The 16,291-nt window shown below is 39.1% G+C and overlaps 1 protein-coding gene across 4 annotated transcripts in view; it reads right to left on the bottom strand.

Moving 5' to 3' along the window:
• Positions 1-16,291, bottom strand: part of KDM3A (lysine demethylase 3A) — a 52,501-nt gene that overhangs the window by 15,744 nt on the left and 20,466 nt on the right. For 3 of the 4 annotated variants that reach the window (XM_033175371.1, XM_033175369.1, XM_033175373.1), the window contains exons 9-13: positions 13,695-13,858; positions 11,048-11,562; positions 7,546-7,750; positions 3,176-3,390; positions 108-260 (exon numbers count right to left, since the gene is read on the bottom strand). In XM_033175371.1, the coding sequence (XP_033031262.1) occupies positions 108-260; positions 3,176-3,390; positions 7,546-7,750; positions 11,048-11,562; positions 13,695-13,858 (1,252 nt within the window). The remainder of the gene's footprint in view (positions 1-107; positions 261-3,175; positions 3,391-7,545; positions 7,751-11,047; positions 11,563-13,694; positions 13,859-16,291) is intronic. The other variant, XM_033175370.1, reaches the window with a different exon arrangement.

Genomic DNA, 16,291 nt, shown 5'->3' with positions numbered 1-16,291 from the left:
CTTATAGACTGGCTCCACATGCTTCAAGAAACCCACCAAACACAAATCAACAAAAAACTTGATTTAACTCTGTAGAGGGGCTGGAGGAGAATCAAATCGGTTCTCACCCTGTTGGCAATTCTTTCTCTTCATCCGATAGCAATCCACACATACTCCAAACCCACACCGAGGACACACCCAGTGCAGGTTGAAGATGGTGGTGTCGCACACATCACACATTTCTCGAACACCTTTGACAGCTCGCTTCCAAGCAACCTGTCCTGCAAAAATCAGTAAATCACTTAGTCTTTGGAAGGAGAGGGCCTCTGAAATCAAACATGAAAGGTAGGGGTTGTTGTCATTCCTCCCTGTGACTAGACTTTAGACTTCAAATTAACTTTGTTCAGCTTTCATTGCAAATGCTGTCCTCCGCCCCATGAAGTGCTCCGGGATCCCCTCAGCATTCCTAGTAACTTTAATTTGTACTTCAGATTCATGCCTCTTCTCACTGTATATATTCAGGCACAGTCTCACCTCCCTCCAGGAGACTGAACTCCAAGCAGAATCCCTATTCAGACTGTGCAGCAGTAGTTACACAAGTTGGAGCTCAGACACAGGTATCACACAACAGTGGTTCTTAACCTCTGAGTCATGAGTCACTTTCAGAATTTAAAGGCAGCATGTTCCAGGCTTTCTCCAAAGGAAAAAAAAATTTACTCAGATCCACAAACCCAGTAATCTGCATAGAGCATCAGGTTATTCAGATACCCTACATCCACTCAGACTGCCCATTAAAAACTCCAAGGTGCTCAGCGGGCCTGGAGGGAGTTGCACATTAACTTTGTGCAGGCACAATGGTCCAAGGTCAGTTCCTTCACCAGTCAGTCAGAAATTCGATTTAACCAGTGCCAGAAATGATGCAGGCACCCAGGACTGACTCACACTAACCAAACATCCAACAGATTAAGGCAGGATCCAGGATTCCACAAAGCAGCATTTTCTGTTCCAGTGGCCAAGACCTAATAACTGCAGAGAGAGGTCTTCCAAAACAGGACAGGCCATTGGACCCTTCCCCCAGATGGAGGAGTGCCAGATCAGGGAACCAAACCAGGTATCAGCAAGCTTTCAGAAATATGAGCAAAGGGAGGAAATTTTTGTGGGTCACAGAAAAGCCCAAGGTCTCCTGACTAGGAGACTCCTGGCAGTCAGTCTGTGTGTCTCTCCTGAACAACACTGGATCAATGCTGCTGTACTCCTGTCCTATGGAGAACATCTTCTTCCTAATCCAGTTTGGGGTTAACTCATTCCTTCTTCAGACTGAACAGTATCCAAATGACCAAGCTTTAGCTTATACAAAATCAATCCAATTGCTGAATGAACTTCTGTCATTACATTATAATGTAATAGCACAGGACACAATACATATAGCTTTAGGCATCTTATGAGATTTTATGAACTTCATCTTGGACACTTGGATTAGACTGTTTTATCACAAGTACTCTTAGATCTCTTAGCCACCCATTTAATGACTATTTGTCACTGAAAGGACAGAATAAAAGTAGTAATAGTCGAGATCTGCTCCCTAATCTCAGGATCAGAGGTAAACTCTTCTGGGTATGGTGGCGTATTTCAGTGTCACTCACAGTGGGTTTCTCTCTCCAATCTGACCAGCTTGTCACAGAGAAAAGAAAGAGCAACAGGATAATCAAAAAGGCAAGGAGGAAAGGTTAATCACATTTAAATCTTCAAGGAGGAGAGTTTCTTAATTATGTTCTAAAAGATAACTGTCTATGCCTTTTCTATATTAAAAAAAAACCCCACATTTTTCAGATGACTCACCATTATCGAAGACAAAGCCATCACTTGCTTAAAACAGCTCTGCTGATTCAGGAACAAAGCTACTAATACATTCCAAAAAAGTATTTCCACATTGCAGTCATGTATGTACCACTGCCAGATCAGTTACTTAGGAATTATTCTTTCGATCTACTACTCTTACTTAAATATATTTAATAAAGAAACTTTGTATCTCTACTGAAGTGGAAAACTAATATTGCTTGTCTTAAACAGACTACAGGGGGGGAAAGTATAATAAGACTTTTGACTTAAGAGTCTCCATCCACTACCCTAGCAGAATGAAGTAATTCTAAAGAATGACTCTGGTTGTTCCAGGCACTCACAATTCCCTTTCTCCCAGGCAGCTCTGGATTCCTACAGTTGGGAATGCCCTAGTCCTGTTCCTTGGACTCTGAGAGAGTATCCACATCTATTCACTAAGTTATTTTTGTGCTTAAGCTAGCTTCGGTTAGTTGCTGGTAATAAATCAAAATTCTTAAGACTGGCATGGATGCTTGTATTCAAACATACTTGGGAAGCAGAGTCTAAAAAGAGACATACTGGAGGAATGGAAAGGCTTCACTTTTAACTTTCAACCACTGGTAAAGATAAAATGATGGAAGAAAATATGAGGCTTACAAGACAGATAACCCATGGTGCTTCTGGCTGGATAACTCATTTCCACAGAGAGACATGGACAGGAAGAGGCTGTACTGTCCTCCAAACATCCTAGCTTAAGATGTCATGAAGGAGGTCTGGCTCTAATGTGGCACCTACCCTGATTCCTGTGGCTTAACAGGCTGCCAGATCAGCATAAGAGTGCTCCCAAAGAGCAGAGGACACAAGCACATGCCCATCTAGAACCTCCAAGTATTCCCTTCACACCTTGACTCTAACAATCATTTCCATTCTGAACCTGTTCTCACTCTCATGTCTGGGACCCAGCCCTGCAGACTCTAACCCAGTAGGTCTAAGAGTTAGCCTTCCCATTCTTTCTTTCCTTGAAATGTATTCATGATTAAGAACCTTTGTTTTAAAATAAACCAATCTGAGACCTCATCCCCTTGTAGTGTGCCTGCACTGCTGGTGAGGCTGTGCAAATTCCACCATTACTGTACCTTCACCTTTCCTAACAAAAAAGGAGTTCCACTCCTTTGGTAATTGGCCCAAAATAAACCCCAAAAATAGGTGGCTAACTCTGATCAAACCTGTTACAAAAGAAAAACTGCAACCTCATTACATCAAAGTTATCTAAATTTTTGGGTGGAAAAAAAAATCCAAGCAATTAGGACTTAGGTGTCACTCAGGAACAAAAATCAAGTTGGGCTCAAAAATCCTACCCCCTAAGAGATGCTCTTACTGTGTGGCTCAATAGTTGACATAGCTTCCTTTTCAGAAATCACCATTTGACAGAAGTGGTCTCCAATATTGGCCAAGATGTACTTTGCTGTGTCCAAATCAATCCCCACAACGTTTTTGGTTAAAGGTAACCACAAGCCAATTGCTTCATTGTCATACTTGTTTGGTGTTAAGAATCCTTCTACCCGCAACACACCATGTTTGTTGAATTGTAACCTAGGGAAGCAGGGGAAAAAAAGATATAATGCACAAACACACACACACAAAACTGATTTACAACTTGTAATTACTTTTTGGGGGGGCGAGGGGGAGATGGAGTCTCACTCTGTCACCCAGGCTGGAGTGCAGTGGTGCCATCTCGGCTCACTGCAACCTCCGCCTCCCAGGTTCAAGCAATTCTCCCTGCCTCAGCTTCCCCAGTAGCTGAGATTACAAGCGTGCGCCACCATCCTGCCTAATTTTTGTATTTTTAGTAGAGAATTTCGCTATGTTGGTCAGGCTGGTCTTGAACTCCTGACCTCAGGTGATACTCCTGCTTCAGTCTCCCAAAGTGCTGGGATTACAGGCATGAGCCACCGTGCCCATCCACAAATTGTAATTACTATTTAAATCAACAAAGTCCTTCCTAGTTTTCTGTAATCTCCATGGCTAATCACAGCCAATGATTATTTGGCAATGTCAGTAGGAAGATTAAAAACACTTTTCCCCCAAAAGACCAGCTAGACAGGGGGAAAGAGGAGTGAGGAGAAGGGAAGAGAGGTATATTTTGCACTCAAACCAATATAATCATACTGCCTCCAGGGATAGTTGTTCAACCTGCTGGACTTGGCACTTAAGAGCAGGAAAATCTTAAGTTACTACAAAGGTAAGTCGTTAACAAACAGAAGGTGATAAATAACCTGATCAGATTTAAATACAACTACTGCTTCAAGACAAAAGCTCAGCTAAAGAAGGGTAACCACTAGACAGTCACTGAAGCAATGGCCACACTGGTCTGTGAGGTACTTGGTGCCTATATGAATTCCAGCCGCACGTTACTGTCCAAGCTTCTAGAAAGAGAGAAGCATTAAAATGGGCCTCAGAACCTAAGAAGTGGAACAAAGGGCAGACCATTTGTTCATTATTTGCCTTCAATACTCTGTAACACTTCAATGTTTTTTTCATAAGCTATGTATTTTAAATTTTTAAAACACAAAATATTTTTGTCTTTTTTTGAGACAGGCTCTCACTCCAATGCCCCAGGCTGGAGTACAGTGGTACGAGTATGGCTCACTGCAACCCCCACCTCCCAGGCTTCAGCAATCCTCCCACCTTAGCCTCTCAAGTGGCTGGGAAGGCAGGCATGTGCCACCACACCGAGCTAATTTTCTTTTTCCATTTTTTGTAGAGACAGGGGTTTGTCACATTGCCCAAGCTGGTGTCAAACTCCTGGGCTCAAGCAATCCTCCCACCTTGGTCTCCTGAAGTGCTGGGATTACAAGCATGAACCACCATGCCCAGCCTAAAAATATAGTATTCTGGCTAGGCACAATGGCTCACTGTAATCCCAGCACTTTGGGAGGCTGAGAGGGATCCAGATCGAGACCAGCCCAGAGAACATAGCAAGACCCTGTCTCTACAAAAAAAAAATTTTTTAATTAGCCAGGCATGGTGGCAGAAGCCTGTAGTCCTAGCTACCTTGGAAGCTGAGATGGGAAGATCACTTGAGCCCCGGAGTTTGACATAACAGTGAGCTATGATCATGCCAATGCAGAATCTTACTCTGGGCAGCAGAGTAAGATTCTGTCTCTAAACATAAGTAAGTAAATACATACATACAAATATTTCTACTAGGAGACATAAGAAATAGACATAAAACACAATGAAGTAGCCTGTAACATATCGTAACAGTCATCAATTCTTGTTAAGAGCAGAGGACGAAGTGCTGACTGCTGACTATGAGTTTTGTGGGCCAATATGATGAGGACTTCACAGTAAAGAGAGTAACTGAGCTTGCTTCGGCAAGAAAAGGTAGACAATTACGTGAAAGAAGGTATGTCCAAAAGACAGTATTTCATATAAAAGCAAGAAAACTAAAGGTGAACAGGGTGACAATAGACTAATTAGACTAAAGGGTTTATTCAAATAGGTAAGAATCAGGAAGAAGTTGCAGAGGTAAGTCGGAGTCAATTGCTGAAGCCTTCAGTATTTCACTGGGGATCTTGACTTTGCTAGGCACTGGGCAGCTATCAAAAGTCATCATGTGAGACACACGCGAAGTTGTGTTTTAGAAAAACCATTCGTCCAAAAGCGTGTAGAATAAACTGGAAGGACAAGACACTGTTACCTAACATATGCGAATTATTTCAAGCAGTCCAAATGAGAGATGCAAGTTTTTAATTGACGGTCCAAATTAAAGATAGTCATAACACTAAAAAATAAATTTGAAAGCATTTCAAAGTGGGACGTAATGGCTACAGGACCTAGCAACTGAGCCTTACCACTGAGATCCTACCCCTACTCCTATTTTATTTGCAAAAGAGTTTAATGAGATACAAACTTGATGAGGAGGCTAATGACAACCTCAATCTTCACTCTAAACATCAGGAAAAAAGTTAAATTATGATATTCTTTTAACAAGATATGAGTTTTTTCTAGTTTCTACTACACTGGCTTCTACTATGCAGCATTAGACAAAGGTACTTTCCCCTTTAAAGAAGTCAAAAATGAAAAAAACAGCTAAGTCATAAAGTCAATGACTTCTAGACTGTTACAAAAATATAGTGGGTTTAAAAAATAAAGAGCTCTAATCATATTACAAAGAACAAAACAAAATAAATTATCCTTTCCCTAAAATACCTTTGCAACTTAAACCAATCTCTCATCCAATCCAGTTATACCTTTCATAGCAGAGGAGCCATAACAACATGAAATCAAGTGCATAATAGAAACACAAAGACCTGTACAAAGCACAACCATTTCAGTTTCTTCAAAATACATACACATACAAATGAACATGCACTGTAACACACCTGTTTAAGAAAAAAATTCTCGAGAGGAAGGGAAATAGAGTTACCCTCTACTGAGAGCTTATTCTGGGCCAGGAGTTATTCAGAATATATTAATATAAGCATATGTTAATATATGTTAACAGTATTACAGCTCTAAATGCTACTCACATGCTTTATGATGTGCTTTTGCAATTTACAAAGGGATGAATGGGGCAAACTAGTATCTAAAAAATTCTTATTTTGCTAAATAAGCCTGAATCTGAAAATTACAAGCATATATAATTAATGATCTAAATTCCCGGTGCATTTAATTCAGCTCATCAGCAATCTTTTCACTTAGATAAAATGAAAGGAGAGGGGGAGAATAGGAAGAAATTGAAGTCAACTCTTCTGTTTATGATTAGAGTTAGTTCAACCTGAAAGCACCTAGATTTCTGAGAAAGTGAATTCTACCTCAAGTTCAACTATGCCAACACTTCATTTCTATACGAACAAAAGAGAAGATAGGGCTGCTTTTTTCTTCACTCAGGATAGAAGAATTTAAAGAAAATTATTTTGAATTTATATGTATAAATATATATACACGAAAATTTTGCCTATAAAATTGGAAAAGATTTTTTTAAAAGATATGCCTCTCCCTGCTGCCAATGGTACAGAGACCATGGGAGCATGTTCAAACACTGCAGTGGGCAAGGACACAGGTGCAACCTTCCTGGAGGATAACTTGGCAGAACATGTGTATCAAAGTCTTAAAACACACACACCTTCTGATCCAGAAATGCCATTTCTAGTAATCCTCCCAAAGCAAATAATCAGGGACATGGACAAAAAGATCATTTCTGCATTATTTCCAGTCACAAAAAATACAAAATAATCTTAATACCAACAAGGGAATTGGTGAAATAAATTATCAAACATTAATATAACATGCTCTTACACAGAAATTCAAAAGTATTTTAAGAAAAAGGTTATGATCAAGTGGTCCCTACTACATAATGGGAAAATAAAGATTCAAAACAGAATGTGCAATATACCAACTAGGTATGCCTGAATACATTTTATGATCATACAATGCACTGAAAAGTTAACCGTAGTTATTTGTAGTGGTTTTTCAGAACCTTCAACATTTTTCTATAATGACTGTTACTTTCAGAAATAGAAGTTTATATTTTTAAGCTTCGTTACTTTAAAAAAAAACAAAAATAAGAATGAAAAGTCACATGCAATAAGATCTAGATTCTCCAACCTAGAGATTACAAATGCAACATCTACCACCTTTTTACTTCTAGATTTACTGTTGATAAGAGTAAAAAAGGTATGCTAGATGATCTAGCATAAAAAGTATGCCCAGATTATCTGAACTTTTCCCAAAATGCCTCACCTCCTGAAGTGAAAGAAGCGGCAAAACACAGGTGAGTCCTTCTGTTGCTCCTTATCCTTGCGGAGACTGTCCAAGCGACACTCTCGGCACTTAGGCAACTGTGCCACAATGTTCACACAAGAATCATCCTGTACGAAGGCCTCGCCACTCTGTTGCAGCTTTTTGAGTTTAGCTGGGTCTGTCAAAACCGACTTCCTGGATGGGGCTAGGAAAACAAAAGATAAAGGAGACAGGACCTCAAATTTTTTAACACCACATTCATATGCGACTGAATTCTATTCAAAAAGCCAATATTCCCTTAAAGAGAACTCCCTTCTCCATTCCTGGTTCAACTGTAATTTCCAAAAATGGCTCAACAGAAAATAACTATCAGAATAACTGGAAAAGTTTTACTCTCTTTATAAAACAATTCTTATTTGCTGAATCCATTTGGCAACATAAAACCCAAAATTAAACAGCCAGCCTCACGATTTAAAGTTAATGTATACTTCTATTCACAACCCTACATTTTACAATGTTTTCAAATCAGGTATTGAATTCAAACTCTGTTGAGGTTCACCTCCGCAAAGCCTGACTTTGTGGACGTCCATTCTGTCATGTTCCAAATGCAAAAAAGACTGGTTTAAGGTGTGTTTTTAAAAGTACAACGCAAAAACTAACCATTCTAAAAATAACAATAAACAAATCACTTTCCTACATAGCCCCTGGGTCTATGGGGTTAGAGCATCTTCTAAATGCCTGTCACTTGACTCCTGACATGTCTTCCACTTCTTCTGCACATGTGGTCTATGCAGGATTAAAAGCACTGGCTACAGACAGGATTATAATTCTAAGTAAATGCAGATTTTATGTTTTAACTTGTAATCAGCCAGAGAACTTGAAATGTTAATATGGTTTCTAAAGAAAGGTAGAGATGTATTAGGAAAGAGCAATCACCGTGTCAGAGAAAAAAGTAAGCAATCCATTTGTATGCCAAGAGCCTTAAGGAATATTTAATAGAAAACAGAAAAGACCTTTTCTTAGGGTCCAAGAGAGCTGAGAAGAGGGAAGTGGGTTTTTAGGCAAACAAACAAAAGTCAAACACCAACAACAGCTTCTGGGGAACTAGCTGAGAGATGGGTGGGAGAGGTCAGTCTTGGAGAAAATGCGAAGATCCCAAACCAAAGAAGGTTTTAAATAAAGTAAACATCTTCAATAATTACCTTAGAGGTGATCTAATCTTATCTCTCTTTTAAAGCAGGACTAGACCACATGTAAATTTCTACATGATGCTGTTAGTCCTTGATCCCTTAAACACTCTTATTCAGTTATAGTGAAAGAGAAGGTAAAGTAAGAAAGGAGAGAAAATAAAGAGATTAGTAGTTCAAGGATGTAATTTTAATTACTCAGATATTGAAAGACATCATCCTTTGAGTTGGGCCACGCTTCCACAGATCACAGGCAAAAAAGGTTATCTTACCTGTTCTATCTTGGCTCACAAGAGGAAATATCTAGAAATAAGACAGTTGAACTGTCTAAATCTAGCTCTTTACCGGGGAGAGCAACAGGTGCTACCAACGGGTGATTCTCTGAATTCAAAGCCAAGTCAAGAGAAAAATGCAATGCCCACTTCTGAGGAGCCACATTATCTATCTGAACAGAAAAAAAGGCAGCTGTTTGACTCCAGTTTGCTTTTATTTTCTAGACCCAAAGTGCAAGAAAGGAGCAGAAAAGTTTTCCAAGCCTTCTGTACCAACATGCATTACTAGTGGACACAGATTAGAAGTCACGGAAGGCTTCTGATCACACTCTCACACCTCAATCAAAAAAACAGACACAGTAGATAGCAGGATGTGCTAGTCCAGGATGTAAGTAGGTATTTCACTTCTTTTACAATCCATTTGGAGAATAGCTGCATAATATATTAAATGAGACAAAGCTGGACTCCATTAACTCACTTGTGTATCTATCATGTGCTTACTGCACTAGAATCTTTACTGCTTCTTCACATATTAATTTGCTTCAAAAACTAGCTGAGTGTGAGAGCTCATGATTCAAAAAGAATAAATAGAACAAGGATATGGTTATGAATATGTACTTTCTTTTGAGTGTTACATAATTTCTGAGAACACGATAATCTTATGCAATTAATTTTATGCAAATTAACAGCTATATTAACTAAAACCTCAATGAAGAAGCTAGGTTAGAAGTATTGCTAGGCAAAGAAAGTTCTATTCTTCCAATGCTATACTAAAAAGATTCGCAAGTCAAATCCAGCCATCTTGCCCTCTAATTTTACAGAGGCCTGCAATTAAAAAGGTCAAGTGTAGATATACTCATTTTTACTGATCCAAATAAATAAGTTGTTTTCGTAGGTTGTTTTCGTTCGTTTTGTTTTTTTTGAGCCAAGCTCTCGCTCTGTCACCCAGGCTAGAGTGCAGAGGTACAATCATAACTCACTGCAGCCTCCAACTCCTGGAGTCAAGCAACCCCCTTGCCTCAGCTTCCCCAGTAGCTAGGAATAACAGGTGTGTACCACCATGCCCGGTTGATTCTTTTAAAAATTTTTTGTGGAGATGGGATCTCACTATGTTGCCCAGGCTGGTCTCAAACTCCTGGTCTGAAGCAATCCTCCCACAGTGGCCTCCCAAAGTATTAGGATTACAGGTGTTAGCCACTATGCCCAGCCTAAAACATTAACAAAATCCATACCAATTTCCCACATAGCTAACAGTGATCAAAAGGCATCTTTAAATTCTAATAGCTCTAAACCTTTTGACATGCTGAAACCATTCTGTTCTTCTAACTCTAGTAAGAGCTTCTGAAACTACCACCATCATAATGCCTCCTCGAACTTCATGTAAGTAGCATCAAGTACAATGTACCATTTTTCCTATAAGAAGAGTAGTTTTAAACTGTGGGTGCAGCAGGACCTCCCCTTAAGCAAAGAGACTCTTCCTGGTATTTCAGCCCTATCCTTAACAACTTCAACCCAAGTCCCTTTTCCAGAAGTGATACAATTCTGCATCTTTTCTAAAATTTCAAATCTCAGCTACCTGTCACAGATCACCTCTTCTACTCCAACCTGGAAGTCACAGAAAGTGACAAGCTGAAATAAAGTAATCACTAGATTACTTTAGATTTTGTTTCAAAATTTTCTTAACCTAAAAACTGGGAACCACCTAATAGGAACCAGTTAAATCATATGGTAAATGAATGTAACAGAATCCTTGCTTTAAAATACTAATAGACATCTACACTAATTCACAGGGTAAAACTGTTGGCATGAACCCATTTGTGTAATACAGTTTATCTGTATTTCTATATACATGAAACTAGGTACACCAAAATATTAACAGTAATCGTTTCTGAGATTTGGGGATTATACCTTCAACTTTTCTGACTGCATAAACTATTTCTACAAAGTCATTTTCACATAGTTTCTCATAGGACAAGAAACAGATATATATATATATCTACCATTTCTTACCTTCTACCAATAAAGATATTGAGAAACACTCACCATTCTGGATTTTATTGTTGCTTCTTGTACAACAGCTTTCATTATCTACTTTTACTGAAGATTCCTTTAAATTCTGTGATTGGCAAGCTAAAGCTGAAGGTTCTACCTTTTTTCCTGAACAGTTATTTGGGCTATCACTATTGACACCTGCTTTCACTTCTGGTGTATTAGAAACATCCGATGGGGAAGGTGCATGTTCTAGGTGCTTCTGCCGTACAGGAGGATCAGCAATTTCCAATTCTGCCCTAGAAGAAGCCTTTGTAGGTAAGCACTCCTTAGGAAGGCCAGTCAATGGTTGTGGAACAGACTCCAATCTGTTTTCCTGATCAGTGTTTGTCTTAGGCTGAGTACAGCAGCTGCCTTTTGGCTCACTCAGAATTTTCAAGTCTCCAGTTCCAATCTGAGAGGACTTTGAGAGCAACCCTGCTTTGCAGACATCTGGTTTTGTTCTCAGAGCTTCAGACTTTGTATTTAGACAGGAAGAAATTTCCTCTGGTAAACTCTGTTTATGACATCTGAAAAAGATAATATAGAAAGCTAGCATCCAGGCCTCTTTTTCTCTCTCCATTATCTTCCCAAAACAAACTGTTTGGTTCCCTAATGAACATGAAAGAAAAAATAAAATTTCTTATATGTTACAGAATTTAGGATAGGTTTCTGTGAGCTGGAGTTAAAAGTCATCAGTCAACAGTTCTGCAAAAATATCATAACCACTCAGAAAAATACAACCCTAAATTCTGTCTGCATGTTCTCAGAAATCTTTAACTTCTTACATTAGCTCTACTTCTCACAGCACAACGAACCTTAGCTTTCTCTCAAAACAAAATATTGTATGAACCAAAAAATACACTCAGCAGATGAGCTCTGTGGTTTATAAATATCAAAACTAGAACTCTGTGTAGGGGCAATTCTGAAAGTTTCTTCTTTTTTTTCTTGTTAATTTCAGAGAAACCTCTGCTAACTTTTTTCTATGATGAAGATTACGTTTGAATTTCAAAGATAAAACTAGCATTCTTACTACTTGCCAAGAGTCAAAAATTGAACCTCTAGTAAAAGTCAATGTGTCAAGACAAAAATTCTAAAATATGTATGTATATAAGAAATGTTAGAAATCCCTTCAAAGATATTCACACAAAATCTAATTAAAAACGAACAATGGGCAAGGCACAATGGCTCACACCTGTAATTCCAGGATTCTGGGAGACCAAGATGAGAGCACTGCTTGAGGCCAGGAGTTCATGACCAGACTGGGCAAAATAGCAAGTCCCCCATCTCCACAAAAAAATTAAAAATTGGCCTGGTGTGGTGGCATGTGCCTGTAGTGCCAGCTAGTTGGGAGGCTGAGGCAAGAGGATCAATTGAGCCCAACAGTTCAAAGCTGCAGTAAGCTTTGACTGTACCACTGCAACTGCACTCCTCTCTGGGCAACAGAGCAAGATCCTGTCTCTAAAAAAAGAACCTCAAAAAACAAAAAATCTAACAAACTGGCAGCAGCACAAAACGCTTTTCTGCTATGAACATGTAACCAGCCCTAACAGGGAATAATTTCATTCTTGTTTGTTCAGTGATCAGGACACATAGCAAATAGAATAGCTGATTACTTGCTTATTCAAAGAACAACTTGGTATTTTCCCTGTACATCTTACTAGAGACAGTCTTGAAGAACTTTTGTTTCTTAGAAATTCATCCTAGAGTTCTTTCTCGAGAAAAATGCAAAGTCCTTTTTTTCTATTATACCTTTTTGTTCCTGCCTCTACCAAATGATTTCATTCCGGAGAAGAATTTTTCATTTAAACACTCAGATGAAAAATCTTTCCCTTGGATATCACTGAACTTCCTAAAGTTTCCTCCCTTTCTATTTTGAAGACTGCTCCTCCTCCTGTCTGACTGCCACATGGCCATCCTCCAAGCTCTATCCCAGGCTGCCTGCTTTTTCCCAGTGAACCAGTGTGCTCAGCCACTCTCCCACCTTCCAAACCTACTTTTCTATACCACAGTCTCTCTGACCTCTATCTTATGTCTGTATCAACTGCCTGCCTATATAGGCCACCACCACTTCCCAAAAGAGACCCTTCCCTTAAAACTACTTGCACTGTCAACCTTGTAACTACTTTAAATTTCTACTTAAACTTTACATTTCATACTCATTTTCTTCCTCTACAAGTTAGTAACAGTACCACCTACAGCTATTGCTTCCTCATCTCTATTCTTCTTAGAACCCTCTCTACTGCTATATTTCTCAACTATACTTGGGTCAACTCATGTACAGGCTGAGGAGAATCTCTCACTGTAACCACGTCTCACTGCTTCTTCACACTCCCACTGACCTCAGTCTTCCATGTACGACCACTCTGTTCCCTTTTCCTTCAAAGAAGACACCTGTTTTACAAATGTCTGTACTATTTCAATTGATCCTTCTCACTGTATCAAGATAGTCTCTTTTCTCATGCCCCCTTTCACTTCTACACCATTTTCCATGTTGCTCTGTGTGCCTTCTATACTTTTCACCTCCAAAAGCATTTATCTATCTTTTCTCGGAAACTCTAATGAAAAATCTCCCTGGACAACCAGGGATAAAAACAATGAGCCATGACTAAAATAATTTTGTATTATTATAATTAAACATCTTTAACAGATCACTACTCACCCTTGAGGAATTTTTGCTCCAAGGTTAGGTGGAGAGTTGGCAGCCTGGGGAGTACTTTGCTGTCTCGGGTCCTTACTAGGTGGAGTTGCTGCAGTACAGCCAAGCAGTATCTCCTTAAAAACTGTTGTAGGTACAGACTGTACAGGACATATACTGGGAGAGGCCTAGAAGATACCAAACCAACAGATATTAAAAGGAAGTCCCTAGTTAGGAAATAATAAAATGCTACCAAATTTAAGATCATTTGCTTAATACTAAACAAGCATAATACTACTGCCAAATAAAAAGAAAGAAGAAAGTGAAACAAGTGATAAACTATAAAATTAAGGGCTTAAGACTGTAAATATATCACTCCAACTTTTCACAAAAATTATGTCTCCCTACAAAGGATCACAAGCTTATCTTTTTCAGACCTCTGAACCATTGTGCCAGGAAAACAGGTGGCAATTACTTTAATAATGCAACGCAGAGGTGAACTTTTTTAAGTGACAATTTTAAACGGTGGCAGCTTCACATGCATTCACTTTGGTATGACTTGAGTGCCCACCACGCACTTACTGCGTAGTTTGGCAGGAGACTAGACCACATAGGACTCTTGTGTTAGGCAGTGATGCCTATCTGGTACCCAGAAAAGCCTATGCAATGCAATAAAAGTTGAGGACAGTTCTTGCTCTTATGTGGCTCATCAAGTCACAAAAGTCATCCCAAGCTGCAAAAAATATCAAGTTATGACAGGCCTGTGGGCAAAGCTGGGACACCTGTCCCCATTCCCTTTTCAGGTAATTTTATCTTCACAAAAACGTAAGTATTGAATCCACTTCTAAACAGTTTATACCATTCACAAAAATAAACTTCCCACCATGAAAAAAGAGCATAGATAAAATCAAGACAATGAGTCTATGGCTGAACCAGGCGAAACCAATTCACCCATCTCACTGGGCTCCTCACATGTGCTTAAATTTTTAAGTCATATACCTTAAATGTTTAAGTCATATACCTTTCTCAATCATCTTGCCTTACCACCAAATCTAAACTTGAAGAATCTCCAAAGTTTCTTCATCATCTAGTTACTAACTTCTAAAGTTTGATTACAACTTCCATTAACAGGTTTTTTGTTTTGTGTTTTGTTTTTTGTTTTTGAGATAGTCTCGCTATTATCACCCAGGCTAGAGTGCAGTGGCGCCATCTCGGTTCATTACAACCTCTGCCTCCCAGGTTCCAGCAATTCTCATGGCTCAGCCTCCCGAGTAGCTGGGATTGCAGGCATGCACCACCATGCTCGGCTAATTTTTCATATTTTTAGTAGAGACAGGATTTTGCTATGTTAAGGCTGGTGTCCAACTCTTGGCCTCAAGTGATCTGCCTGCCTTGGCCTCCTAAAGTGCTGAGATTACAGGCATGAGCCACTGCACCTGGCCAGCAGGTTTTTAAAACCTGGCAATTTTGAATATATTTATATGTACTCTACTTATGAATGTTTTTCTCAGAAATTTACTATGACAGCCTTGAAAAGACTGGCTAGCATATACTAAACAGATACATCTGAAAAATAAGAATTTAATCACTGGCAAAGTTTTGGCATAGTTTCAACTATTTTTAGGCACAAAATTATCTGATCATATATTATACTATTTCAGTCAACTCAATTTTGGTTAAATAGAACCTTAATGTTCTCCAGAAGGTGTTATGGTTGGTTTGGGGTGTTTTTTGAGTTTCCTAATCCTTTAAATGAGGAAATTAGTTTATTCCTAAAGTCCCTTTTGCTTATAATAGCTTACAATTCCCTGTTAATCTGAGGTTAGTCTCCCAAAGTTTAATGCCAAATCATTTTGAAATGCTTATTCAGGGCTCAATTTTACCAATTATCTTTCCTCATATAGGTCACCATCCTTATTTTGAATATGTTTAGAGTTGATACACTGATAACTTTCCTTACTCTCCCAAAAGCAACATACTTAAGAAATTTGGATTATAAACCTAAGCATAAATTTTTACTCTGTATAAAATCAAGCCGCTCAAGTAAAAAAAAAACCCTCCATCGCTCTAATTTCCCATATGTAATCAATGAACCAATAAATCTTGCCTCTATTTGCAAAGTATGTATTAAATCTACCCATTTCCTTCCATGTCACTACTACTACCATCTTTCCCCTAAGCTACACATCTCCTAACCAACCTTCCTTCCATTTGTGTTGAATCCTCTGCATCCTACCCAAGATCTCTCCTACCACAAAGCAATCTCTATAAAACATAAATCAAATAAGATCATGGCAGTCCACTGCCTACAAGAATCCCATGTGGTCCAGTCTCCTACCCACTCCTGCTCCTCCTCCCGCCATCTTTTTCACTGCCTCCCTTGCTCCCAGTACTCCAACTACACTTGCTTCCTTTCTCATCTCCTAGTGTTCTAAGCCCTTTCTTGCCTGGGCCTGTGTGCTTGTTATCTCTCCAGCTACATTGTTTCCAGTTGCTGGTTGGTTCTCTCTCTCCACCCTCAAGTCTGTTAAAATGTCACCCTCTCAGAATTTCTGATTACTCTTTCTAAAGTAGCATCCCAAAAGCTGTCCCTTACTCTTTATCATTTTTCTGTTTATACC

This window comes from Trachypithecus francoisi, unplaced genomic scaffold, assembly GCF_009764315.1.
Source record: "Trachypithecus francoisi isolate TF-2019V2 unplaced genomic scaffold, Tfra_2.0 Lachesis_group17, whole genome shotgun sequence".
Taxonomy (NCBI): Eukaryota; Metazoa; Chordata; class Mammalia; order Primates; family Cercopithecidae; genus Trachypithecus; species Trachypithecus francoisi.
Note: the sequence above shows the minus strand (reverse complement) of the source record. Positions and strands in the feature narration are given on the sequence as shown.